The sequence below is a fragment of the Chaetodon trifascialis genome, chromosome 16 (genome assembly GCF_039877785.1).
Source record: "Chaetodon trifascialis isolate fChaTrf1 chromosome 16, fChaTrf1.hap1, whole genome shotgun sequence".
Lineage (NCBI taxonomy): Eukaryota > Metazoa > Chordata > Actinopteri > Chaetodontiformes > Chaetodontidae > Chaetodon > Chaetodon trifascialis.
The window spans coordinates 13,682,081-13,708,394 of NC_092071.1; the positions used below are offsets into that span (position 1 = coordinate 13,682,081).

General features: G+C 40.6%; 1 protein-coding gene across 2 annotated transcripts in view; it reads right to left on the minus strand.

Moving 5' to 3' along the window:
* LOC139345105 (neurexin-2-like) overlaps positions 1 to 26,314 on the minus strand; it is a 111,463-nt gene that overhangs the window by 77,713 nt on the left and 7,436 nt on the right. The window contains exons 2-5 of one of the 2 annotated variants that reach the window (XM_070983590.1): positions 10,587 to 11,749; positions 9,158 to 9,178; positions 3,282 to 3,311; positions 3,030 to 3,041 (exon numbers count right to left, since the gene is read on the minus strand). In XM_070983590.1, the coding sequence (XP_070839691.1) occupies positions 3,030 to 3,041; positions 3,282 to 3,311; positions 9,158 to 9,178; positions 10,587 to 11,289 (766 nt within the window). In that variant the 5' untranslated portion in view covers positions 11,290 to 11,749. The remainder of the gene's footprint in view (positions 1 to 3,029; positions 3,042 to 3,281; positions 3,312 to 9,157; positions 9,179 to 10,586; positions 11,750 to 26,314) is intronic. The other variant, XM_070983591.1, reaches the window with a different exon arrangement.

Consider the following 26,314-nt stretch of genomic DNA (forward strand, 5'->3'; position numbering starts at 1 on the left):
TGGAAAAGGCTGTGCTCTGACACCAGAAAGACTTTGACACCAACTCTGTGGTAATGCCATAAGAGATGCTGCTGGCGTAGTTTAACACTTTATGCATGTTGCTGCTTCTACCTTGGTTGCAGCTATAAGACAATTGCAGCAAACATCTGTATGAGAAGAAGGAGGCTCAGCGGAATGTAATGGCAGTACCAAGAATTTCTTTATGTCTGACCTGCTCCTCTTCTAATGGCCACATCTTGCTGCTTTTTGTTACCACTTCCTCTTTTTCTCTGTGTCTGTCTTACTACCAATCATCCTATATCCTATTTCCTTGCACCCAATGGTTTCAGACCATAAAGGGTGCCTCTAAATTCAGGGTACAAACAGTAGTGAGTGAGTCCATGGGGGGCTGCTCATGGCCAATCCGATGAAGTGGGCACCTTCAAAATATGGAGGGAGCAACAGAATTCTGGGTGCTACTTGAACATTGGACAAGTTAGCTTTAAGACAGCAACTGGTGTAGCCCCTACACTCATGTCAAAAAAGGATTATCTGTATAGGTACTGCCCAGAGCTATAAATTAGCTGCTGTCACTGCGTGATGCACATCAAACACTGTAGTCTGTTACTACTTACTTGTAACCCACCTGGTCCCGTCTCTGGAACAATAACACTATGCTGCAGTGGCTGAACCATGCCAACAAAAATGCAAACATGTGGACTGCTCATTAATATTAAGCTTTACAGCTGATTAATTTCAAAGTGGTCCAAGAACCTGGGGCACAGATGGCAACTGCTGACTTCGACTCCTGTTTGGGGCGGGGGAGTCAGTTGTCGGCTGGTTGCATCCAAACCTCAGGCAGTGTGGGCATATGCGTAGCCTGGGCAGCAGTTTACCTCCAGTCTGGAGGCAGGGATGTGCATAAGCACTCGAGGCATTCCATCAGCTACACCTGCACCTGAATAATCTCATAGCTTACTGTATATCTGTGTGTACACATTGGACACATACACAAGCAGCCACTCCTGAAAGTCTGCAATAAGCTTTTAATTCATTTATATACTGTGGGACTCTTACCAGAGACTGACAGCTAAGGAGTATATTAATTTGAAATGATGTGTGGCAAAATAAATACACATCAAATAAGACGGCTCTCTTTAGTATCCCCTCAGGCTAATGCTGGAATATTGTTGAAGTTAATAAAAACTGTTTAAAGAAACATTAAATAGCTGAATAAAACAATGTGATGTCTCATGTATATTCCATGAACTCAGATGTACATTACTTTGTTGCTAATTATATAGCTGTGCTACGTCTGAGTATTGCTCGGAGGGTTATTTCTGTAAATCTTCATTACACAGTTACCAACTACTTCTTCTTATTGATTCATAAAATGGAGCAATTGCATTTAGACTTCCTTTCATGATGATTCACGTTGTGGTTGGCCTATAGGACACACTTACTGTATAACTTACTAAATATTTGATTTAACAGCATAATTCTAGTACAGCAGACAATGTTAATCATTACTGAGGCAGTAGCCGCATACAGTATATCCAGCTGCATTGTTCTGTCAGCATACCCATCAATTCAATTTGGAGCTTAAATTGAACATCATCTTTTGGTCTTGTAAAGACTGATTACTCCTTCTGTACATGAACAAGTCTGTCCCAAAGCAAGAAACCAAAGAATCCAGACCTTAATCTATAATGTCACACTCATGTATGGCCTCAAGCTGCACCATTTATAGTGGCTGAAAAACTGCCGTTATCATGCTGTGAAGTATTCACTTAAGCCTTTTCATGTACTGTAAATGACCTCAATATTAGCATTATCAGTTCTACACCAGAAAATGTATATTAGAACACCCAGCTCACTTCCACACACTCATTTTTTTCTCATCTTCACCGATTTGTGTTCCATGGAGTGAACAAAGATGGCACACAAAGCTATTCATAGAGAGTATTTCTAACTATATCTTATGGCAATTATATAAGGACCCTTTTCTGCATTGATTGGGTTGAAAATAAAAAGAGAATTTGCTTTGAATGAACGTAGTTTTGATGAAACTGTAAAAAAATAAAAATACGGGACGCTTTTTGGTCAAATCAGTAATTTTTAGAAAGTTAAAAATGTCAAAATTCAACCAAAAAGCTATTTTATCAAGATTAAAGTCTAAAAAACGTTTTGCTGATGAGGAAAATGAGGATTTGAGCAGTGTATTATACTGTCACTGTGGGTCATTAAAGCCAAGTCTCTATGTTTAGAGACAACACTGATTGCCATGGCGACAGGATGGGGACTTTCATCTGAATCTCACAACACGTGGCAGAAAACACAAAGCATAAATACAGCAGGCTTCATGTAGGTCAGTGCCACCCATACTGTTAGTCAAAATGTCCCAAAATGTTTTACCTAATGTTGCATTAGATTAATGTTTTTCTCCCAAGGTTTTACATCACAGTACTGTATAATTCAGATATTAGTCAGCATTTGAGTTCATATCAGTTAAAAGAGTGTGCAGAATGGTATATCCTGACCTTGTGTGCATTACATTTTTTTTTCTGAACAAGAACAGGAAAGCACTCCCTGACTTAATTTCTTACTGGCAAAACCCTCCAATGCAAAATATCCCTTCCATCACTAGTTTGAAATCCATTTCTTTGAATGTGCACATATATGAATATTCAACACATTGGCGCTGCTGAAATGCAGAAATCATTTGACGGGAATGTTATCTGCAACCCACTGATGAGTGATCATAAACAACCCAGTGATCACACATTTGAGAAATCAGAGCTATCTTGTAACTTTGTGGAAATCAAATTTCTTTGCAACAGCCTCAAGAAAAAAAGATGCAAAAGGAATTCCTCTGATGGTACAGTATGTTTGAGTTTCCTTCTCAGCATTTTAACAGGAAAAGTCAATAAACTTCTGTGCGGCCCTGAGAGACACTGCTGGCATTATTCTTTATTATTGACACCTGTTGATTTCCTTTGAAAACACCATGAAACCAAACCGAAGAGATGCTATGAGCATAGATGCATTACCTTGGCGAAAAACTGCAGAGGTCAAAGGTGATGTTCCAGTAGCTCAGTCAGTGGTCAGGACAAGGGTTTGACGGACAAGAATTGAGTGAGTAGTGAGCATAACATGACAGGAAGCAAAAACGAATAGGCAAGTATATGGAAAAAGAGGAGAGGAAATATTAGTGCAGCACAGTTAACTAAAATGATTTCAGGGGAAGGGAAATGTTGTGATCAGGTGGCTGGGAAGGAAAAGCAAACCAATAGACCCCATACCTTGGCGGTTTAACATCAGGTGCGCCAGACCTTGAGGGAAAGAACAGAAAAAAGGATACGAAAACAGGAAGTTCATAAAGAGGTTTGGGAGAACAAAAGCATTGTCACAATGTTGGACTGCAGTTTGTGACAGACATCCTGGGGAAGGTACGGATGTCAAAGTTCAAACTAAAATATAAAGGGGAAATCAAACTAAAAACAGACAAACATCTCAAGGGAGGAGAGGGAAGGCAAGGAAAGAAAAAAACATCTTGATTGGTGCAACCCTTATAGGTAGTTGCTCACACAGATGCTTTTTTCTAAATGGAACACATACTGTATGTTAACTTGATGCAGACAGCGTTCGAGATGTATCAGATATACATAAATCCTGCTTATAACGCAAACACCTGACGTAAAAGGTTACTAACACGAGTTCTATGATGTAGAACAGGGCTCTATGGGCTTAGCCACTCATCTCTACACACTGATATTTGCATGTAAGTGGCCAATCCAGATGTGCCTATTTAACCTTGTACATGGCAGCATTTTATTAAAGGGTAGAAGTGACACCATTCCTTATCTGCTATCCTTATCTCCAGCGACCATCACTCATTTTCAAATCATGGAGCTCAATAACTTTCAGGAGTTGAACGTTGATACAATGGAAGAACAACCATTAGGCCATTAGGACAGTCACAACAGGTCAGCCACTCGTGATCTGCAACACCTAACCTTTTAATTCTGGCAAAAAAAAGTGAGGAAAAATAAAGCAGACTGGAGCTGCGACCCCATGCTGCACTGCGTTAAAGCTCATCATAAAGCAGGCCAGACAAAAAAGAAAAAAAAAAATACACATCCCATCTCCATATTCGGTCAAGCAGAAGGCGGGGGGGTTTGACTGATGCCATGGTTGCTGTGCTCAACAGCTCAACTTATTGGTCTACCACTCATACACAGAGCAAGACAGGCAGTATGCTTAAAAGTAGCACAGCACTGCAGCATTGGAATACCCTCTGACAGCCATATTGGGAACACAAAGAAACAACCATGAGTCTATCGAAGCAAAGTGAAAATTCACTGCAACCTATTCATCATATTGCTGAGCAGCTGCAGGTGACAGTGTCTAAAAGTCCAGCTGGTCGGACAGCACACTGTGGCAATCAAAGCCAAATTTGATTTCATGTCAAGTGTGTCACTATCCTCGATCTCTCACTCCTATGTCCTGCTCAGCTCAGACACAGAGAACTTAGATGAATATCACAACAGGCCAGCCAGCAATCATATGGCATACGTCACCTGCTCCTCTTGCCAAAAAGGAGATGGGGATGACACAATGCAACACCTCTGCTGAGCACATGAGCCCCGCCGTGCCAGCCAACACAAACAGCTCTCGTCAGTGCATCAATACTCTAAGACTCACACAGCATTCCCGATTCAAGTCCCAGTTCAGTCATTAGCTAAAATCTTATGAAGGGGCTGGTTGCCGTTGCACAAATCTCCTGCACATGTTCCACTGAACAAAGCTGTTCATGCTGCAACTCTTGGTGTGGAATGGACATGATTACCCGAGGGAGGGTCCTTGCCTGCCAACACGTAGGCTTTTGATACAGAGTGTCATTGCACAGGCCAGTGACTGAGCCTCTGCTTAGACAGGATTCAGCCACAACCCTGTCTACACAGCAGACAAAGAGCTGCTGTGTGCGCCCCTGCTGTGGCTGCGCAACCCACATGACAAGCCAATGTATGTGTACACAAGGCATAAACAGCATTACCTCCCCTTCCATTCATCACCCCTGGGGTGATCTCATTCTCACCAGACTGGACTGAGATCTTCTGGCGTCTGTATCTTCTGCTATGAAAGAGAAAGCACATCTATGACATGGCAGTAGCACCAAGGGGCTAAAAGGGAGGCTTGTTTATCATTAACAGTGACAAAGACACACCCAGCGGCACCAGGCTGGAAGCCACCGCCAGCTGAGACAGCATGAAGAATATCTAGTAAATCTCTCTCCATTTCTTTCTTTCTTTACGTGAGGAGGCGGAAGGGTAGCTTTGCTATAATCCAACTAATAAGAAGAAGCAGTCACAAAGCCAGAGGCCATCGCATCATCAAGTGGGGAATTCCCAGTGTAACCCTTGTGATTTCTGTGGAGCTGCAGAAAGGAGCTTTGACCCAAAGATTTCACAGCTATGATGACTCCACACACTTCAGATTTATCTATTTATTTATTTATTTTGAGCACTGGGACGAGGAAAGCTGACCTGCATGTCTAACTAATGCATCCCTGACTACTGGAGACTGATGCTCGTGACCAAAACAGGTGAGGGCAGGCAGCGCTTAACGAGCGCCTCAGCCAACACTGTCATCTTTGACTAGTTGTTATTCGAGGATTTAAGAGAAGTGGATGAGGAGTGGTGTCATTGCTGCCCTTGTGTTGGGGCAGCCACACATTGAATATGCTCATCCTACTTGGCTGAGCCTTATATCCAAATCTCAGTGTGTGGAAAGGCAGAGATAACTGGCTGGACCTATAGAGAGAAGCCCATTAGAGAGGAAAGCCTGTATGAAAATAAACCGCCCTTCCTACCAGTAATCTACTAGCTTTCTATTTTTAAATCAAGACGCAACCTTACCAGATGAGTTTCAGGACAAACAAAAATGTATAACCAGGGCGATGGAAGCTCGTTTCATTAAAATGTTAGCATGCTGATTTAGGATCCTCGTGACTTGGCCTCATTATAAAACAGTATTTCAGTATTCTTAGGAATAAATAAAAACAAAACTCTACGCCAAAAGCCTGCTGTTCTAGTCTGTCTGGAATCTGTAAACTAGCAGATTTACCCTGTGGGTGTGATGTGTTAATGATCATCTCATCATGTCTTTGTATAAGGGATTGTGAACAGCAGTCAGTGTTTGCTGGGCCTACACATGCCTTTACTCATCTATATTACTGACCTTGAGTAAATCCATAATAAATCCACTCTTTGTTTTCAAACCATCAAGTGTGTTGCACACTACTGACTCGAGGTTTGAAAGCAGTCCTGTGTGATTCAATGTGGATTTACCCGGCAAAAGTCAGCAAGAGGAAACTGTGACAGATACAATAATAATATTTTCAAGAGTGCTGCCATGCTAGCACAATATAAATGACTTTCTTTATACCTGACAAATGTTTCTCTTGTGAGCAAACACAGCTTCAGAGAGGAAGCACACTATGTATTAAAGTACACCACAGACCTGCAAACGTTGTGTTGATATATTAAGGAATGTGTTTCCTCATGATATGGTGTTGACCTTTAAGCCTCCTGCATTTGTTCTTCTGCCCTCTTTTTCTTTCCGCTGATTTGATAGATTTGAGTTTTGCAAAACTTTTTTTTTAAAAGCCTTTACAACTATCTAGAATTGTTGTTCATTTAAATTATGTCTGTGGTGTTGCTAAAAAAAAAAAAAAAGCAGAACACATCTTGATTTCATTTCTCCGTAATTGCTTATGACAGAATGAACTTTTGGAACTACTTCTAACAAGGCAAACACTGCTATCTAGGTAACTTTAATTAAACAAATAGAGTGAAAAGACAAATGCAGATGTTGAAGGACCTCTCAGTCATTATTGTGACATTAATTAGCGAGCGTCTAAGAAGAAAGAGCCATTGCATGAGGATTAGGATTTGCACAATTTGTTTTTCCGTGAAAAGTACAGTATTATGGAGCCTGTTGTAATGAGGGATTAGACCAAGGTCACTGCTGCTGAAAGATGCAAGCCCACCAGGAACCGCTGTGTCCTTACTTTGCAAGATTTCTATGCCTGCTTTGTCAACCTTGTAGTTCTTAGTGTGTCATTACTGTGTGCTTACACATAAAAATATGGAGGCAGAAAACCCCCCAAAACAATGGCAGTGTGTTTGCACTTGACACTTGTGCACTGTGTTAGGTTTTCCTATACGTTTGAGAGGCTTCTCGCTGTTCTGCGTCTGCCTTGTGAGGTGGCTGTCCTTATCTCTCGTTCACAGACCTGCTTTTTTTCCGCTCACAACACATCAGAGGACGCTGCACTCTTTTGGCATTAGAGCACGGCCCGTCATGGCCTTTGTCCGCACACATCGACGGGAGCCCACGTGCTGCATACTGTAGATGAACAAGTCAGAAGACTCACCTGCTGTGAAAAAGGTTTTCACTGGCTTAAAGCGCTTCCTCAGACAAATAGAGATAATTCCTGCACCACTTAAGACCCACAGCTAAAACCAAATATAGCATATGGGTTACCATCTTTGCCATCTCTGGGGTTGCTGGCGGTGGTGGTGGTGGGGGGAGGCTGCTTCAGTTAACGCATACATTCGTCTATTTCTGTCGAGGACAACAAAGACTTGCTGCCAAATAGCACATGGAGTTGTTTGAAGGACAGAAAAAAGGCATCTGGTGAGTGTGATTTTGCTGTTGTCATTGTTGTTTTCATGCATTCTGCATTGGGGATTGTCTCCATGTCAAGCTTTAATCCAATAAACATTCTGATGTGCTCCCTTTGCAGCCTGTCATTTAATAACGCCTGTCTTTTTGCTGCAAGCAGAGCCGTGCCATCTTTGCTCTTATTACGAATGATTAATGCCCGTTTTTGGAAACAGTGCTGAGATGAAACCTAACCTAACTATTACTGAAGGACACAATCAGATACCATAGTAACTAAGTCTGACTTGTGTGCTTTTATGAAACACAGCATCGTCAATCTAAACCAAAACATGACTCATCTTTACCAAAATATTGCATCTAAGATGATGTATACCAATGTCAATGAATATGTGAATATGTTTTCTGTGTCATGCAAGCCATTCTACACTCTTCCTACTTGTGCACAGCCACTATACATGAAGACAATACCATTCTGCAACCTTCAGTGTATTTTGCTGTCAAACGCCAAACGTAAGTGTCAGAAGCAGAATTTCTAGGAGAGCAGGTGCACATGGGTCGGTGCATTTTGAGTCGGTAACAGTGATTTATAATGTGCAGTGGTTCAGTGCACCTTGCGCTGGTCTCTGGAGCCTGTTGGCTGCCCTTTCGCCAGAACCAGCACTCCTTACTGGGGAGAGGGATGTCTCGCTCTGATGCAGACTAAACAAATCTCCCTCCTCACTTTCAATCTTCATTTCACGTTCAGTATGTGCACCTCATTAGGATCCAATCCTATTTAATTGTGGTCAGTTAAAATGTTGCCAATAGCGAAAGAAACGTCTCTTTTCCTGCCAAAGGAGATTTGTCCCTCTTAAGAAGAAAATAATTTAAATGCACCTGAAATAAAAATCATCATTGCCCAAATAATATTACAATTTGATGAATTTCAAGGCCTCAGTAGTCAGTCATCTTATGCCAGAGGATTTATGCCATCATGTTTGGGTTTAATCCACATATTGACCTTTGAGCATAATGGCATATAATGGCATAATGACTTCGTAAGCCTTAACATTAAACAGTAGTTTAGATGAGGAAAAAATGCACTGCAGAGAGAGGGAAAAATACAGAAGTTATAAATAATAAAACAAAGCATCTCTGTACAGTCATTTTCTCTGTGATGCAGTATATGAATGCTCCCCATATTGTTCAACACCCACATACTCTGCAGACCCCTCCAGTCACCTTCGGCACACTGATTGCATATACAATGAGCATTCAGCACATTAAGTGCCTTTTCCTTTATCGACCTCATGACCAGTGATAGTATATCTCCTTTCAGCTTAATTTGTTGGATGTCAGAACTGCAGTCCAAACCGACAATAACAACCTGATAATAAGCGAACACACTCTCACACACTGATGCTGTGACAATTGCCTTTGCAAATAAGATCATCACCAAACAAACAAGTTCTGCGCATTGCTCTGCTCATTATGTGATGCATTGTCTTACCTTCTACTTCTTTCTGGACAGCTGTAGGAGAATAAAGACAAAGAGACATATTTAATGTTGATATCAGGCTAATAAACCACTACCAGTCTGGTATCTCCATCTTTTTCAAGGCAGATGCTAGACGCGTCATGTTTTGATTAACCTTTCTTCTTCTAATGATGGATCGTCAATGCTGACGATCCATCATTATTGTCAATAGAGTCCAGTGAATATTTGATGTCTTTCACCTGTTTGTTTGTGAATGTTGTTACTTTTAGCAAACAAAATAACAAGACAAAAAATTTCAGGTGTTCTGATATTCAGAATCCATTTTATCTTATATTACTTTGCGATAAGGCACAAAAAGCAGATTGCTATTAAAGACTGTTTTAGTAGTTAATATAATGGTGTACAGATCAGCAACAGGCTGTTATAATGCATGCAATGAAAATATCCTTTTGCTTGCAGGTTGTGAGTCCACTGTTCAAATGAAGGGACCCGAGCCAGGATCCATCCTTTGTCTTTTCAGCCAGGAAGGTCACCCCCATCCCTCCCATGACCCCCTGATCTTGTGGAAGAGGGCTGCAGGGCTGCCGAGCCAAAAATGTATTATTATTATAAGGGGGAAATCTGACATCTGTTAGCAGCAGAGTGGAAAACCTCTTTAATTAATCATTTATTTGCATTTTCCTTTTCTGTAAGTACCAAGGAGTTTTAAAGCTCACTTTAAAATGCCCAATTCTGTCCTTACTGAAACTCCCTTTGGTAGCCTGCAAAATGTCCCAGTGTTGAAAACATGCAAACATCTGTCACATTAGGAAGCTGTTATCCCCTATGACTTGTGAAAATAACTGCAGAGAGCTGGACTCACAAACCCAAGCAGCCTTTAAGTACTTCTGGAGTATACTTTGATCTGGATTGCTTTTAAGCAGGCTTTATTGATTATTTCCTGGATTTCAGTCAGTGATAAGACCATATACTTAGAAATGGATATTGATAAGAGATTTTCAAACCATCTATAAGCAAGTGGAGATAATAATGGGATCATATTATGATAAATCATAAAGCATTACACATTTAATTTAGGTAAAACATATAGAACAATTCCATGACTCATTTATATTGGTCATATATAATTGGTGTTCTAGTATAAGCTAAGAGTGGTTAATGTTGGCAAACTTGATTTTAGATGAAATGCCTCTGTTCCGCATTAACTTTGTGACTCTTCCCTGCTCATGCTATTGTGACACTACATTTTAGCATCTAGCATTATCCTGAAGCTGGAGAACAGTGCAAACAACAAAATGCTCTCAAAAACTCCCTTAATATTCATAGAAAGCAATGCATTTAACTGCAAAATAAAGTCTCTCTGTCACAAAATGAGACAGGAAAAAAAATACTCAGGAAAAAATACATTTTGTGACAAACAGAAGGATGATATTTTTCTCACCTTCATGGCAGTACCTTCCCCTGTAGCTGGAGTTGATGCAGTCACAGACGACCTCTCCGTGGCTGACGGAGCACGAGCCTTTGTTGCTGCACGGAGAGTGTGTGGCACATATATACTCCAAATCACTATGAACAGCTTGACCGTCCAGCAGCACAGGAAGTGCCTCCCCCAGTTTCAAATTGGCTATAAAGCCCTGGAATGGCGGCTCATATTTAACAGTGCTGGACGTCAGGGCAGAGAGACGCACATCGGGTGAGATTCCGCCTACGTAGAGGTCACTGGCCACTACCATCTCTTTTCTCTTGGACTTCACCTCAGCCACTTTCTCCTCGTTGTCCACCACCAGCCTAGTGTCTCTGTAGTTACGAGTGAGAAGGACTCTGTGCCAGCGCAGGTCGTTGATACGCGTCTCTGTATGCAGGGAGGCCGGTTCGGCACAATGGATGGTGAAGCGCATCTGGAGCCTCCCGTCTGCGATTAGAAGCTCCAGGAAGTCGCAGTTCCCTCCGTCATCCAGATAGAGCACCAGAGCTTTGCTGACATTGGTTTTCAGGATGAAGCTGAGCTCACCTGTTGCTTTGGCATCCCACTGGCCATAGCGTGTCCACTGACCAGGAACCCCCTCATATTCCAAAGCTATTCCTGTTAGCACCAACCCAGCCAACAACAATAACCAAGAAGCCTTGCTTTTACACCTGCCCATGATGGTTACTATCTACAACTACTGGCTCCCCTGTGGTCTCTAATTCATATGGATCCAACGGAGCTGTGAGGAGGAAATGTTATCTGGTGTTTACACTTCTTTTGACACTTCTTTTCTTTAATCACCCTAAAACTTACAGAAATATTACTGCGACTCCCACATGCAGTAACAGAGTTTCTTTAGCCTTGGCTGCCTATCCTTTTTATTCTTTTTGCCATGTCTCCACGGGTGACACGTGACAGAGTGAGCAAATGAGGCACATTGCAGAATACTTTGCATCTACTTTGGATCGGCTGAGAAAGAGAACAAACAACGCAAGCGATCCACAATACTGTGTGCTTCCTCGTCTTCGCCATCCAGTGTCCTGGCCTCCATCCAGCACTGTTCCCGTCAGTTCCCCATGGGTTAGCTAGGCACACAGCTTAGGTACAGCCTCCATTCTTCTCAGCCTCCCAACATCCTAAGACATAAAAGAAGAACGGGTAATGAATAGCTGGGAAGATTACAAACAATTGATGGTAGAAAAAAGGTAAATAATATAAAGTCATTATGAATACATGGTAAATTAATTATAAAATCTAACAAATCATTCAAATGGCAGAGCGGGGAATATGGAGAAGAGAGTGATAGAGAGGTTTCATTTTTCTGAAGAGTTCAGAAATCAGCATTCAGTGCAGGTTTACATTTTCATAAGCCATTTCCAGCAACTTGTTGTTGGCAGCTGGTTATCATGACGATCATGCCTACAGTCCAGAGACTGCAGCAACAGGCCCTCAACACGATGCTTGAGCCAAGTAGCAGCTCCATCCTCCTCACATCTCAGCATTCAGGGAGAAAAAGACAATGGAATGTCTCACTAATTTGCTGGGTCCTGTGCTAATTTCCAAAAGCTGGTGGAAAAAGTAGCCCAGCAGATGCTTTGTTACAATCCATGGTCTCACTAACTTCAGTGATGTTGAGCCCCTTAAGCCCTCTGTGCTCCCTGGGCTCAAGCTAAGACATTACAGCTGAACAACGGATGCAGGCCAGAGGCTGGGAGTGATGGAAAGGAAGGGGTCTGTGTTAGAAACAAACAAACAAACATAAAATTCAATTCTTTGTAATAACAAAAGATGGAGCGCTTCATAGGCCTAAGGCCACAAACAACTGTATGCACCAGTCTTTGGCTTAAATGGGAACCTGCCCTGACTCATTATCAGCACTCAGAAAGGCTATAAAGTACAACTGGTGACCAGTCATCCTGTTGAATAAGGCCCGGGAAAACTACACATACAAGAGATAAAATCTGTGTTTAAAGGATGAGGGTGGTGTTTATTTATCTTTCATTATTAACAACACTTCCCTAAAGAGAACAAAAGCAACAATGAATATATTAGACTGACAAGTAGTGTCTGTGTAGACACAGCCTGACATAGTTCACGCCTCTGAACTCCACTGCTGTCCAGAACCTATTAAAAACACATAAAAGAGTAAAGCCATTGTGTGATCCCATTATAAACGATCAAAAATGAAATCAGGAGCTAGAATCTCTTACAACCAATCTGCGCAAGACAGTGGAACAACACTTAAGATCTCTATACAATGCATGGCATATATCACACATCTGATCAGACTGAAAATATGAAACCCGGGAAGACAGTGAACGTTGAGTTTTATGCGCTTAACATTCACAAAATGTACCAAAGTCACCCTGTCTCCTCAGAAAGAGAAGGGGATACAGATACTGGAGCAGTTTACATACAAGGTATTAATCAGTGTACAATAAACAAAAACTACTGTATATAATGTGTCAAGTTAAACCTCTGGGGTTTTGCATTAAGCCACAAAAAACAGCAAATTTGTCTGAAAGCAAGAAATAATCTTTATGTTATGTTAAACCGAGTTCTTCCTCATTTATAGTCATTTCTCAAGTAGGAGCAGAGGCATTTCATGCAAGTTTGGCCCAATTTCATCTCTGTCACAGAGAGAAATATAATATGTGTTTGAGTCTGCAGGGAATTACAGCCTCTATTGGGTCTCCTGCTGATGAGGGACTGCCACAGTTGGGTTTATTCGCTAAAGGTAGATGTCGCAAGAAAGGGTGCATCACAGCAAATAAATCAAAGTTTCTCCCCAAAGTATCAGAAAGCTCCAGGCTGGGGGAAAAAACCCTTGTGACAGACGGGCTTATCATGGGAATAGCTATACAGTGGAAGGTCATGGAAACTGACGCCCTCCTCACAGGATGAATTGCAATTTGCCGGGGTCAGGTATGATGAGTGATACTCAGAACTTGTCACAGCTGATTATATGAGTTTGACTTCAGCTTATTTGATTCAGACAAACAGCACATTAGCATTTATTCTATATAAAAAGATAAGGAGGCATGTGGTGCTTTCAGCTTCACAGCCTCACTGCATGATAACTGCTTTGCAGAGGCTCCCATTAACACTCATTAAGAGCAACTTGAGCTCCGAGATGTAATTTTAAGACACGTAAATGCACCATAATGTGGGAGCAGATATATCCAAATGGGTAATGATGATAAATAAAATAAGAATACTTCCTTATAGAGCACATAACAACTGGGACAGTATGGCCAACGGCATTCACAGATGATTTCACTGGAATTGCATTGTTAAGAAACCTTAATGACAAACGTATTTCCAGTCTTAATGAGCTGAAATTCAAATTCGAGACAAAATATGACACACTCCAAACTGTGAAATATTCTACAGTATATGCACATACTGTTAATGTAACCACAAGAGCTGCACAGCAGAGACAGCAAACCTAAATTTGGTACGAGCTGGATATCTAAACAATGCATCCATGCCCGAGCATAACCGGCCACCTGCACCACTGATACAGTTAAGTGAATGATTTACTTAAAAGCTAACATAAATAAAGTTTATTTATGAATAAAAAGAAAAAGCCGAGGGCCACACTGACTGCATATCACTGCTGCACACTCGTGCTTTGTTTGAACGTTTTACTCTTTTGTATCTGCTTGGTTTTCATGTTTGAAATGCCCTATGTTTCCAGTAGTCATCACCCACTCCTTTTTTCTGTTTGTTTGTTTGTTTTTTGGTTACATCAGTTTCATCAGCTCTCAAAATATCTCAGGGACTATTAGGCGAACACACACAGGGCATATGAAACATGTACAGGCTTGTTTCCCAGTGGGGCTTTGTGGTGCTAGTCAGGCAATATCATTTCTCTGCACCTGTAAAAAAAAGAAGTCTTTAAAGCTGATTCAGCACACATTTTGAATGTAAGTAGGTCTTGTTGTGGGATCTTTTTCAGTGTATTTTTAAACTCTAATAATGTTCAGAATTTTTTAAAGGAAATCCGTATCACAGTAACACATTTAAATGCCAAATAAATACTTAAAATAGTTAAAATTCTAAGACAGTAGCTTTACAAACTCTGCCACTACATAAGGGAATGGAAAGAGCTGCGTTGTATACAACCTTTTTGATGTTTTCTGGCTTTAACAGGATTGTTTAGTCTACTAAATTGATTACACAGCTACTAGTAATAAGAATCTAATTAAGTATATGGAAGAGAGGTCAAATTGGGGCCCTTGGTGTGTGTGGACCCCGGGGTCAGCTGCTCCTCTGTCCACATAGGACCCACTATTGATCACACACTAACACTTATCACCTTGTCGGTAAGGTGTTTACAGTTAGGCTTGTTAATGTAAAATGTAGTGCTGCCTCCTCTGCAGTTAATGGCTTTTCTCACTGAATAACATGCTCTTTAACAGGCCCAATCGCGGTCAGAATCGGGTGGGGGGGACAACAGGAGGGGGCAATTAATCTCTTTTCAGTGTGGGTCTGTGGCAAATTGAAGCAGGTCTGTTGGTCTTAACTCTGTAGGATAAAAAAAAAAAAAAAGCTAAGCTAAGCGAAGCTAAAATAAGCTACTGTAGCTTATTTTCCACTTTTCCCCATATATTTTACTTATTGCTTTAGTTCTGCTTGCTATGCTATGGTACAAAAACTGGCACAAATACAGCAGTTCACACAACAATTTTTTGGCCCACACTGCCAGAATTCAGATTGTATCATGAGTAAACAATTGCACACATGGACATATATCTAACATGACATAACTGTACTATAGTTCAACGCTTTGGTATTGTTTAAATACACTGAGCCTTGTAGCCATGAAATGTAGAGAAGGCGGCGCCAGGGACGGCCGTCATATTGATTTATTTTTGTCTTTTTAGCGACATGTGCACCGCCCAGTTGAGCCCTACCACACAATGTGATGGAGAACAGCCTCTACACATTAGACTCTTAATAAGTCAAAAACTACTTAAATAACGATATAGAAAACAAACAAGAAAGAATTTAAAATAAAGCTAAAATCAAGTGAAGCAGGAAAACACCAAACATTCACCACATTACTGCAGAACCTGTCTACATTATAGCTTATTCATGTTATCTCTCCTCTACAGTGGTCTACCACAGTATTCTACTTTATTTTAGATTTCATTTTATTCCTGTATTTTAACTTCTATTTTATGTCTTAGATTCTCTTCTTCTCATTTCTCATTTACTTGCATGACTCTTTTTATACATATTGTATGAGCATTGTTGAAGGGAGCCTGGGAACAAGAATTTCATTGCCAACGACTGCTTCAGTGTGAACGTTGTGCATATGATGAATACAGAACTTCAACTTGGACAAGGATTAAATATCCATGGTTGAAGATCCACTTATATATCATTCTACAACAAAACGCAAGCTGTAATCTCGTTATGCTACACACAAAACAAAACAAAATATTATTATTTGTCAGAGTGCAGAGGATGAATTAAGGAGTCTCAAGGCTTGAAGAAAGAAGCTGCTCTGTAGTCTGATGGTCCAGCAGCACATACTTCTGTAGCGCTTGCCAGGCGGCAGCATAGTGAACAGGCTGTGGCTGGGATGCTTATTGTGTTTTAGCATCTCGTGGGCTCTGCACATTGATACCCTGGGTAGTTTTAATCTCCTGCTGCAGAGCCCTCCTGTGCTGGGCCATGCACATCTCATGCCAATTTGTAATGTGTCAGGATGCTTTCAATTGCTCGTCTGTAAAAGATGACAAGAACTTGGCGCGAGATTTCTGCCTTCTTAAGTTTCCCTAAGAAACATAGTCGCTTATTGCACCAGGGTGGAAATGTGTGATGTTCCAACCCGGTATCATGCCAAAGCGTGTAATACACCCACTGATTCACACCCGTCCAACCTGTCTGTGTTTGCATCGCCTAGGCAAAATAATCATTGGGTGGTCAAGTTAGCAATAATAAATATGCAACTTCTGGTTACACTTTCAAAATAAAGCCTGCTGAGAAACATTTCAGGTGACGATTGCAGGTTGGTTAGGCCAAAGCCACCCCTCATCTATAGATAAAAGGAACAATTGCTCCTTCAGGGCTTGAAAACAATTTCAACCATTCAACTTTCACCATTGAATCAGTATATGCTCTTAAAAACTTCAGCATGTATCTGTTCAGGACCTGCATTACGCTCCTGAGCACATTCAGCATGAATAAGCTGTTGCTATTAAGAGTCAACCTGGTACCCTGGGGAAGGACAGTGGGGCAGACAGAGGGCCTGGAGGTTCAACAGTTACTGACTATGCATGTGCAGATATCACACAGACTCTATGCTGCAGGGAATGGCAGTTACCAGGCTTTGCTTGCATTCACGGCTGCCACCGAACAACAGGGATCATAGTGTGACACTCTGTGACGTCTCAGTGAACACAGTGGTCACTTTAAAGCATTATGCCAAAGAATCAAGTGGATAAACAGGTGAAAGAGCAAACCAGGAGGTTCGGCAAAATGACAAAGTCACCCAACTGCAACCAAAGTGTGCTTCACAAACCTGACAAATACTGACATAATGAACAGTTATAATAGAACGTGCATGACTGTTTAATTTTATGCACTTTGCTATGTGAGAATTGTTTTTGTCACAACCCAGTTTAACAGGATCACTGTGACAATGTTTTGCTTTGGCAATTACTGCATGCATTTTATGTTCAAACACTGTTTAAAATGTCTGGGTATGTTTGATTTAGGTGGATTTAAGTTTTGCTGCAGAGACATTTTACAGCATGATGTTTGAATCTGTATAGGAGGCAGAGCGCAAGGCCTTGGTTTGCAGAATCCCTCTGTTGCATGCATTGGCTTCTGTTTAATGCTTCAATGAACTGGTAGCATTCTGAAATCATCCGTCTTATCTGCAGGTCCCTCATCCTCCTTACCAAAGCAGGTTCTAAGCTTACACTGTAGAAGAGTGCAGCGTTTGTACCCGATGTACCACATGGTCATTGTTGCCCAGCTGTTTAACTCTATTCTTTTTACCCATCAATTTACCTATTAGAGGACCAGTGGAGGTGAGTCATTCTCTAAATGGAGCCTGCAAGACTATGAAAGCAATTCCAATAGGTCTATAGGAGCAAATGCAAGGAAAACCACACTCAATATGCACACCCAGTCTACTAGAAGCATGGGTCTGTCACGGGTCTGTGCATTGAGTAAAGGCTGTGCTGCAAGTAACGACTTCTCACCACACCTCTGTAATCTGTCACCCCCTCAGCCTCACAGTTTGAGCGATGCTCGAAGCTAAACAGGGCAATATTTTGGGATGTTAGCTGCTAGGGTGAGGTAATGAAGTATCTATAGCATTTGGGCACTGCCTTTATGAGCACATAAGATTGCCTTTGACCGTGTAGTAACACCCCTAAAAGTGAATATTATAGAAATATCCTCTATTCTCTGATGAGGCTGCGATGCAATTCTTGATTAACTCTCAAGCAACTACATGAGCTGTTTCCATACCTAAAGCAAACTTTCAATAACAGCATAGCCATCTATTCCAGGTCTGATCTCCCCCTTAATTTATTCATGCCCTTTACACTTACTATTGTTTTCCCAAAACCAGAACGAAACTCAATCATTTTTGAAAACAAACAAACAAAAAAAGAGCAATGCTTTCAATTGATTGACTTGTCTACGCCGACGTTTAGGTCTCAGTAAAATGTCTGTCTGAGATTGTCTTTGGGTTTAGAGGGAGTGTTGATGAGAGCGACAGCGACACTCAATTATTTCTACTGGGTTTGACAACACAAGCTTTCACGGTCATTCACAGTCATTGGATTCCACGTTACTGTAAAAGAAAACATACTGCTTACAGCAGGTCTGTCACATTATGTTGTTGGATCATTTTTTAGCAGTAAACTCTCAGCAGTCTGCACTGTATTATCTTTGTGTTCTTATAATATTGGACAAATCATACAAATGTCTGTTCTATGCTTCTCAACTTCATGGTGTGTTAAATCAAGAGAAAAGAGCTGTGAGAATCATTACTATTAATCATACACTGAAACAATGACTGCTGTAATGATACACACTTTTAATTAACCAATTTAAAAATGTAATTTAATTTGGCTTGGTGTGGAACAAAGATGGGCTTGACCTACATACACTGGGACGTCTTTAATGGAAACTTTGCGTTGGAGATTAAAGACATCGTACTTAAGCGTTGCTGCCTTGGAACACTGTCTCCAAGCTCAAATGGTTTTTAAAAATCTAATTATTTAAATCAAGTTTTATTTTTCAGCACTTTCACTTTTTTTGGCTTATGCTTTCATTAATGGTAGAGCTGATGAAAAAAAAAATGCTTTGTTTGCCATCTCATTATGAATCATTGATGCATCTGTCTAGTTGCATGTTTTAGTCATTACAGAGTGAAACTGGGAATTGGCCTCTTTAAATAACAGACACACATACATGCATGTTTTTGTCAGAGAGGACAAAGCGTGAGGGCATGTGAGAGTCCTGCTAATAATTCAGAATAGATGTCTGTTGTTAAAACATCCTGCCTCCAGATCAGTTCGATATTTATTTACTTCTTCATATTTAATCCGTGTTCCCTAGGAGACAGTACACAAGGGGTGTCTCAGCTCCCTTAATCGCATCCACGTTTTCCTCTGCTATGGACAAACATGGAGTACAAAGAAAGTCATGAATAATTCTACGTAATAGACCTAATGATAGTCATCATGAATGTAGCCGAGCAACTCTGTAATCACTTGTTTTTTCATCTTGGGAGGGGACCACAGAGGAACCTGCATTAGCACACTGAGAGCTACTGGTGCGCAGCAGGCAAACAGAGTGACCAGGAGATTTTCAATGCTCCACCAAACCTGGAGTCCACAGCAAGTCAGCATTTTGGCTTCCATAAGGAAACTGGTCAATTTTATTAAAGATTTGCATAGTTGGGACTTTGCAGAAATTGCGGTGAAGTACAGCGAGAATCTTTCAAAACACCTCTCAAAGTGACTTACACAATTCATTATATTGAATTGTATTTGAATTCTTGTATTGAACCCCAAGAGGATAAATACAGTACAGACAGACAGACAGACAGACAGACAGACAGACAGACAGACAGATAGACAGATAGATAGATAGATAGATAGATAGATAGATAGATAGATAGATAGATAGATAGATAGATAGATAGATAGATAGATAGATAGATAGATAGATAAGGGTGAAGCAGTTTGATGCCATAAATGTGATCTGAGTCATCAACTATCTGAGTGACAGGTCACAGTTTGCGTGCCTCAGGGGATTAGCCCAATCTGTCTTCCCTGGATACTGCACTCTTCACCACCTTCTTGTTCCTCCTACACGACCATATTCAGTCATCACACCAAGTCACAACCAGCAGGGGTTTGCATATGACTCTATGATAATTTGTCTATTAGTGAAAGAAATGAGAGGAATTTAGCAGCCTGGCTAAATTAAAAATAAGGAGTATCAGACTGATTTGAACAAAAGCGCTGATTGTAAAGAGCAGAATCTGGCCGACTTTACAAATACAGCATAGCAGCAACAACAAGATGTACGATCAATTAGCTGTGTAGGTTGTTCTTGAAGCAAGCCATTAATTTACATGATATTAAACTATCTTTGGGTTTTGGACAGTTGATAGCCATTTTATGGAGAAATGATTAATCAACTAATTGAAAAAATAATTGCTGATCATATAATCATATAATCTAATTATAATATTATATATGAGCGATATAACAATGCAACAATGTCATTCATGTATAATTAAAAATCTCTTTTCTGAATATACAAGCTCAAGGAGGTTCTGGTCAGTTAAAAAAAGTTTAAGCATGAATTCTGCAGCATTGAAAGCAGAGTATATAAATAGGCTTTGCATGCAAATATAAGCAAAAGAAAGGCAGCAGGGGGTTGTCACTCAGGCACTGATACTGCCTGGGGACCTACAGCACAGTTACAAGGACAGCACCCGCCCTCCACCCTGCAGCACCCAGGACAGAGCCACAGAAGGCTGCTCAGCTGTGTGGGATCACTCTAACAAGCTGCTACCTCAGTCTGGCCCAGCTGAAGCTTCTTACACTGTTTACTAGGCGCCTATAAAAGCGGCCTCAGTGAGCTGTTGTTGCTGGGTTTTTGGTTGGAATAACTTCTGTCTGTGTTCCCCATGCCAGCAACTCCTTAGTGAATCCTGACCAGCCTCAAAGAGGAGTTTTCTTTAAATTAATTCTATCTGAAGACTTAAACTGTGAGAGATACAACCTCTTATTTTCCCCTCTATCCCCAGCTTGTATGTATATAAAACGCAATGTAATGAACTGCATTCCACTGTTATGCAACACATTAGACAAACCTCTTCATACGTTTTCTTGATACAACAGGTTTGTACTGAAAGTTGGCTTAAAGAGAGATAAAGCTCTAAAGTACAGTATTGCTATGTGTATGAAAGCTGAGACTTTCCATCTACAATTCAGCTGTTAACAGCACTGAGGTAAAGCAACTAAAGCGCCTTTACACCTGGTTTTAAAATATGATCTAAATCCAGAAAAGCAGTTTGGATAATAAATCTTACAACTGCACCTGGTATTTCTATAGGGTCCCTCTGTCTGTGATCTCTGCATTTTCATCACATGCTGTTTACTGGGTGCACCATGCATTGCTGTGTGTAGGCGAAGGACTGTGACCGCTCACCATTCATCGTATTCACAACATAATTAGATATGATAATGCAGACTCCGTGTTTATATTTATACAAGCTGAAAAATAGATCTTAATATTGCTGAATGCGAAAGCACCTTCAGAGGATGCATTTCGAAGCAGATTTACTACTCCTGCTTTTCTCACCTCCCTCTGTGGCACTCTGCTCCTCGCGGGAGGTAGCCTCACTTAGAGGAGGTAAAAGGAGAAGAGGAAAGGTGCTGAGAGAAAGTGAGGACTATGAGGGACAGTTCATTTGTTACTCCATCGTCAGGAATTGACATCCGCCATGAATCAAACTGTAGATAACAAAGCTTGCGCCAGAAACATGCTGTAAGTGTAGCCATCACAGTTTTTATGACCTGCTCACAAATTAGAAGAATAAATACTTAATAAGCTACATAATCTGTCATTAAATAACCCCCGTAATTATTCTCATTTTGGAATCAACTAGTCCTTTGACATGGACAAACAAGAGTCTATAACAGTGGGTGCTAAATGCTAACGTCAGCATGCTAAGAGGCTGACAGTGGCACTGCTAATATGCTGATGTTCTGCAGGTATAATGTTTCCTATGTTCATCATCTCAGTTTAGCGTGTTAGCATGATAACATTGCTACAGACACTAAACACAAAGTAGATCTGAGGTTAATGGTCAGGGGATGAAAGTCTGTATAAACTTTCATGTTAACCAATAATTGTTGAGATATTTCAGTCCAGACCGACCAACCGGTCAAGCTGCTAGCATGGCTAAGAATACAGCTACTATTATTTTGAGATATCTTTAATCACCTTCACTCTAATTTATTTAATATTATGGGATTTATTACAGCTCTCCAGTTAAAACCAGTGCAAATGCCTCATGCGTTGGTAAAACATTACCGTGTCTGACTTGAATCACCCTTAACGTGATGGTGAAGAGCAGGTCTATTTCCTTTCAAAGGTCAGTTTAAAGTAGTTTGTGGTATTTGTTTACAACAGTCAGTGCAGGTTATTTGTGATTTGTGCCAAGCTGTAATTTGACAAGGCAGTTGTTTGTTGACCCATTTCTTTTCTATTCCTTTCTCTCACATTTACATGTAGACGTTCTGTACAGCAGTCCATATCTCTTAACAGTAACAGGCCTGTCTGCATGTATTTGTGTGATAAATGGCCAGAGTTTACGGTTGAAGAAGAAGAGCATGGCAAGGAAGTGCAACTAAATGTAATATGAAATTGTTAAAGAAATTAAATGTTACGTTAAAGATTTTTTTTTTTTTTTTTTGCATTTTTTCAGTTTGTGGTTGAGAAGTTCATTCGAGAACATCCTTGTTTTAGGACAGAGCTACGCTTGCTGTTTAACCGGGCTTTCTATCTTTATGCTAAGCTAAGCTAACTGTCTCCTGGCTGCAGCTTCATATTTCATACAGACAGTGGTATTAATAATTTATTCTTCTTGTCTGACTATCAACAAGAAAGTTAATAAGCTTATTTACTTAAACAAGTATTTGACTGTAACATGCTGAAGGGCAGCTCATTTCCCATGTATTATGTGTCGCACAAGTGTAAATCGTGCCAGCTTTTAATTTGGTATCCAATTACCAGATGCAGTTTTCCTCTCAGCAGTGTGTGCATGAAGCCATGAAACACTAAGGTGATGCTCCTCCTCTTCACGTGTCACCTTGACTTTTGTCACGTACCGTCTGTTGATTCACTACTGAACACTACCCCCTTTGCACCTGACATGTTCGGAAAGTATGATTATTTGGTGGAAGCTGTAATTGGAACATACCGATGTTGTTTCAGGATTCCTGTGGGCATCTGCCTCGCAGTTCAAGGCCCTCAGTGCTAGCGGTGAGATCCATATTTTCCACAGTGCATGACAGAGTCCCGACTTCAAATCTATGTCATGTTGCAAACAAGCCTCTCTTCTTCTCTCGGCTTTATGAATCTTACATTTCATTGCTTCTTCTTTTTCCTCCGTCTTTTTTTGGAGGTTGTTTCATTGTAAATAACTCAATGTTTTATGATGGGCATGCACTCATCTATAGTGGCTAGTGTGAAGCTTTAATTACTTATAGATGACATGTATTATTTATTTATTTTTTTGCTAAGAATGGGACTTCGTAGGCATTCATTTTGAGTGTTACTCTTAAGTGGTGTTGATATTACAGTATGACTTTTGGAGCTGGTTGTTGTCATTGTTAATCTATTGTATTGATGTACAGCTAATTTTAGAGCGTATTTTATGAAGGAAAGCTCTTGTACTGCTGCCTGTGTTAAGATTATGTGTCACCTGAAATGGTCCCTGCCTTGTTGCGGGCACCTTCACTTTACTTTTGATTGTAGAGGGTGGGAGTGGATGAATTTGGTTAACGAGTAACCACCCGTAAGGGATGCTCTAAGAAGTTAAGTGCAAGCAGGGGCTGCTTGAGACTGAGGGCGAAGTTTTGAGGGAAAGTGTTACAAAATCTGAACGTGAAATGAGCCGTGCTTTCAAATGGAAAGACTTGAATAAAGGTAGAAGAAAAAGAGTCCTGTGAATCTGTGCTTGATTGCTCTTCCTCGACGAGTGGATGTGTGTCTCAGTGAGCTGAAAATTGAATTGCACAAACTGAATTTGAATTGTGAGAACTTATATAAAGAGCTGAATTTTCAGTGAGGATCAAATACAGTTTGAGAGCAAATTAGTCAAATAATTCATAATATTTCATTCAGTTTCAAATGAACTGGAATTCATTTCCAAACTAATAAACGAAATTTCAAATGATGCTCATCAGATTCAGTTTTGTAAAAGCAGTTATTCAAGTTGAGCAAACCAAATTCAAATAGAAATGATTCAGATCCAGTTTCATGTCACACTCATCAGCTCTTACCTGCTGCCACTCTCCCTCTCATCTGCTCACCTGTTCAGCCAGCACTTTTCACAGTTAAACCACGCCCACCTCTTCAGTCACCTGACACACACCTGGGACTCATCACCAATCAGTTCAATACAAAGCAACTGACCTCTACTCACTCAGTGCCAGATTGTTGGCACTGTGTGCTAAGTTGCTAAGCTAAGTTAGCTTGCTGCCGGCAGTAGATTCATTTTTATTGGACAGACATGACACTGGTGTCAATCATCTCATCCAACTGTAGCCAAGACAGCAAATAAGTATAATTTCCAAGAAGTCTATTTTTTCCTTTAATATTTCTGCATTGAGATTTGGCCTGTTTTGTCAAATAAAGATGTTTTTTGTCAAAAAAACATGTTTATTATTAACTTAAAGATATTTTCTAAAAATCTGTATCAAACTAAACTATCAGCACCGGTAATGAAGAGTTTCAAACCACAGCCAACTGTAAATATTTGCTTTTAGTTGTTTCCTCTGCATATTATTTCCACAGATGTTTTCACATTTGTGGAATGCTTTTGACTTCAGCTGCAAGCTTCAGAGATATAATCATCGCCCTCATCAACATCAGCATCAGCAATATCATCAACACTGCCATCAGCCATATAGTCTTCATCATCAGCACAGCCATCATTATCATCATCTTCATCATCCACTTGATCCTCTTCTTGACCGTTAACTCATATCTCTGCATCAACTGTTATCCTGATGATTTATGTGTTGCATAATTTACACAGAGATGTATAACCCCTCCGATATCTGTAGTGCTGAAAATGAGAGGTTTCTACCTGCACTCTCGTCGCACAGCGTGCTGCACAAATTGTTTTTATCAGTGAGATGAAAGTAGCCTTTTGAAAATATGGATTTTAATTGTAGATATTCAACAATGACAATCATCTCAACCGTTTTTGCAACATTTGCGGTCATGGTCATGCTGTTGGTGTGTTTGTGCCCATTATTTTTCTTCACAAACTGCCAATTTGTCTTTCTGGGAGAGCTGTTATAGATACAAGCATACAGAGAAAAATAGTGCTTTTACTGCACCTGTAGATTTAACTGTGATAAATATGAGCTGATATGGTGTGGTGGCTTGAACCCCAGTAAGGCAGAACAACCAATTTAAAGTATATATCTACTTGCTGGAACAGTATGTAGGCCATACAGTGAGTGCATGTTGACTGAACTGGATTTACTATTTTCTCAGTGACACAGGGCATTGTAACAGCTGACATTTTCACAAACCAGCAAGCCAGGTAATTAGCTAACTACATAACACTAGCTACAAGCATAAACATGGTACTGAGCACAGTACCCTCATTAAATGAATGTAAATGTACTGTAGGCGTAGTAAGGGATAAAATGCATGCACATCTGCTTGCTACATAGCTATAACTATAATACAATTTGAAATGCTTTCCTCAGAGATGGAATTTGGTTGGGTTCCCACAGCAAAAAATGACAAGACAGCAGGCTGTATCCGCTTATGCGTTTGCACGCTGCAAATTTAACCTGCTATAATTACCGTTTCCATCTGATCCAGCAGGATCAGAGCACCACCCTTATCTCACTCAGAGGTGAAGGTCGGTCTGTGGCTATCTGGCCCTCAGCTGAGGCACGAAGGCTCCCAAACATCATTAGACAGAACTTAGCCCGGGCGTATCTACTGTCAACATTAAATCTATTCACTCATACTTCAGTGTTTGGGAAAAAAGGGATTACATACTGAATATGATCGTCACTGTAAAGAACAGTTTATTGTGGCTACGTTTTTTTTTGAAGACTGACATTGTCCGCTTGCCACCCACTCTACTCCAGCACATAATGACATGAGTGATGTGTGTGGACGAGCAGACGATGGCGTGGAGCGCCATTTAGTCAGACGCCGTCAATCTCACACAGGTAAGCCAAAGTAGGAATGAGTGGGAAAATCTTTTAGCCTCATAAATGCATTTGATATTCTGATGATAGAGTGAATGTCTCACATTTTAGCAAAATGCTTCCCGACTAAGTGGGTGTTCAGACCAAAATCAGCCCTGTGTTTAAAAAAATAAAAAATGGGGCTGCGCTTGTGGGTGTTGCTTCAGGTACTGGCGAGACATGAAATACAATCCGGGACAA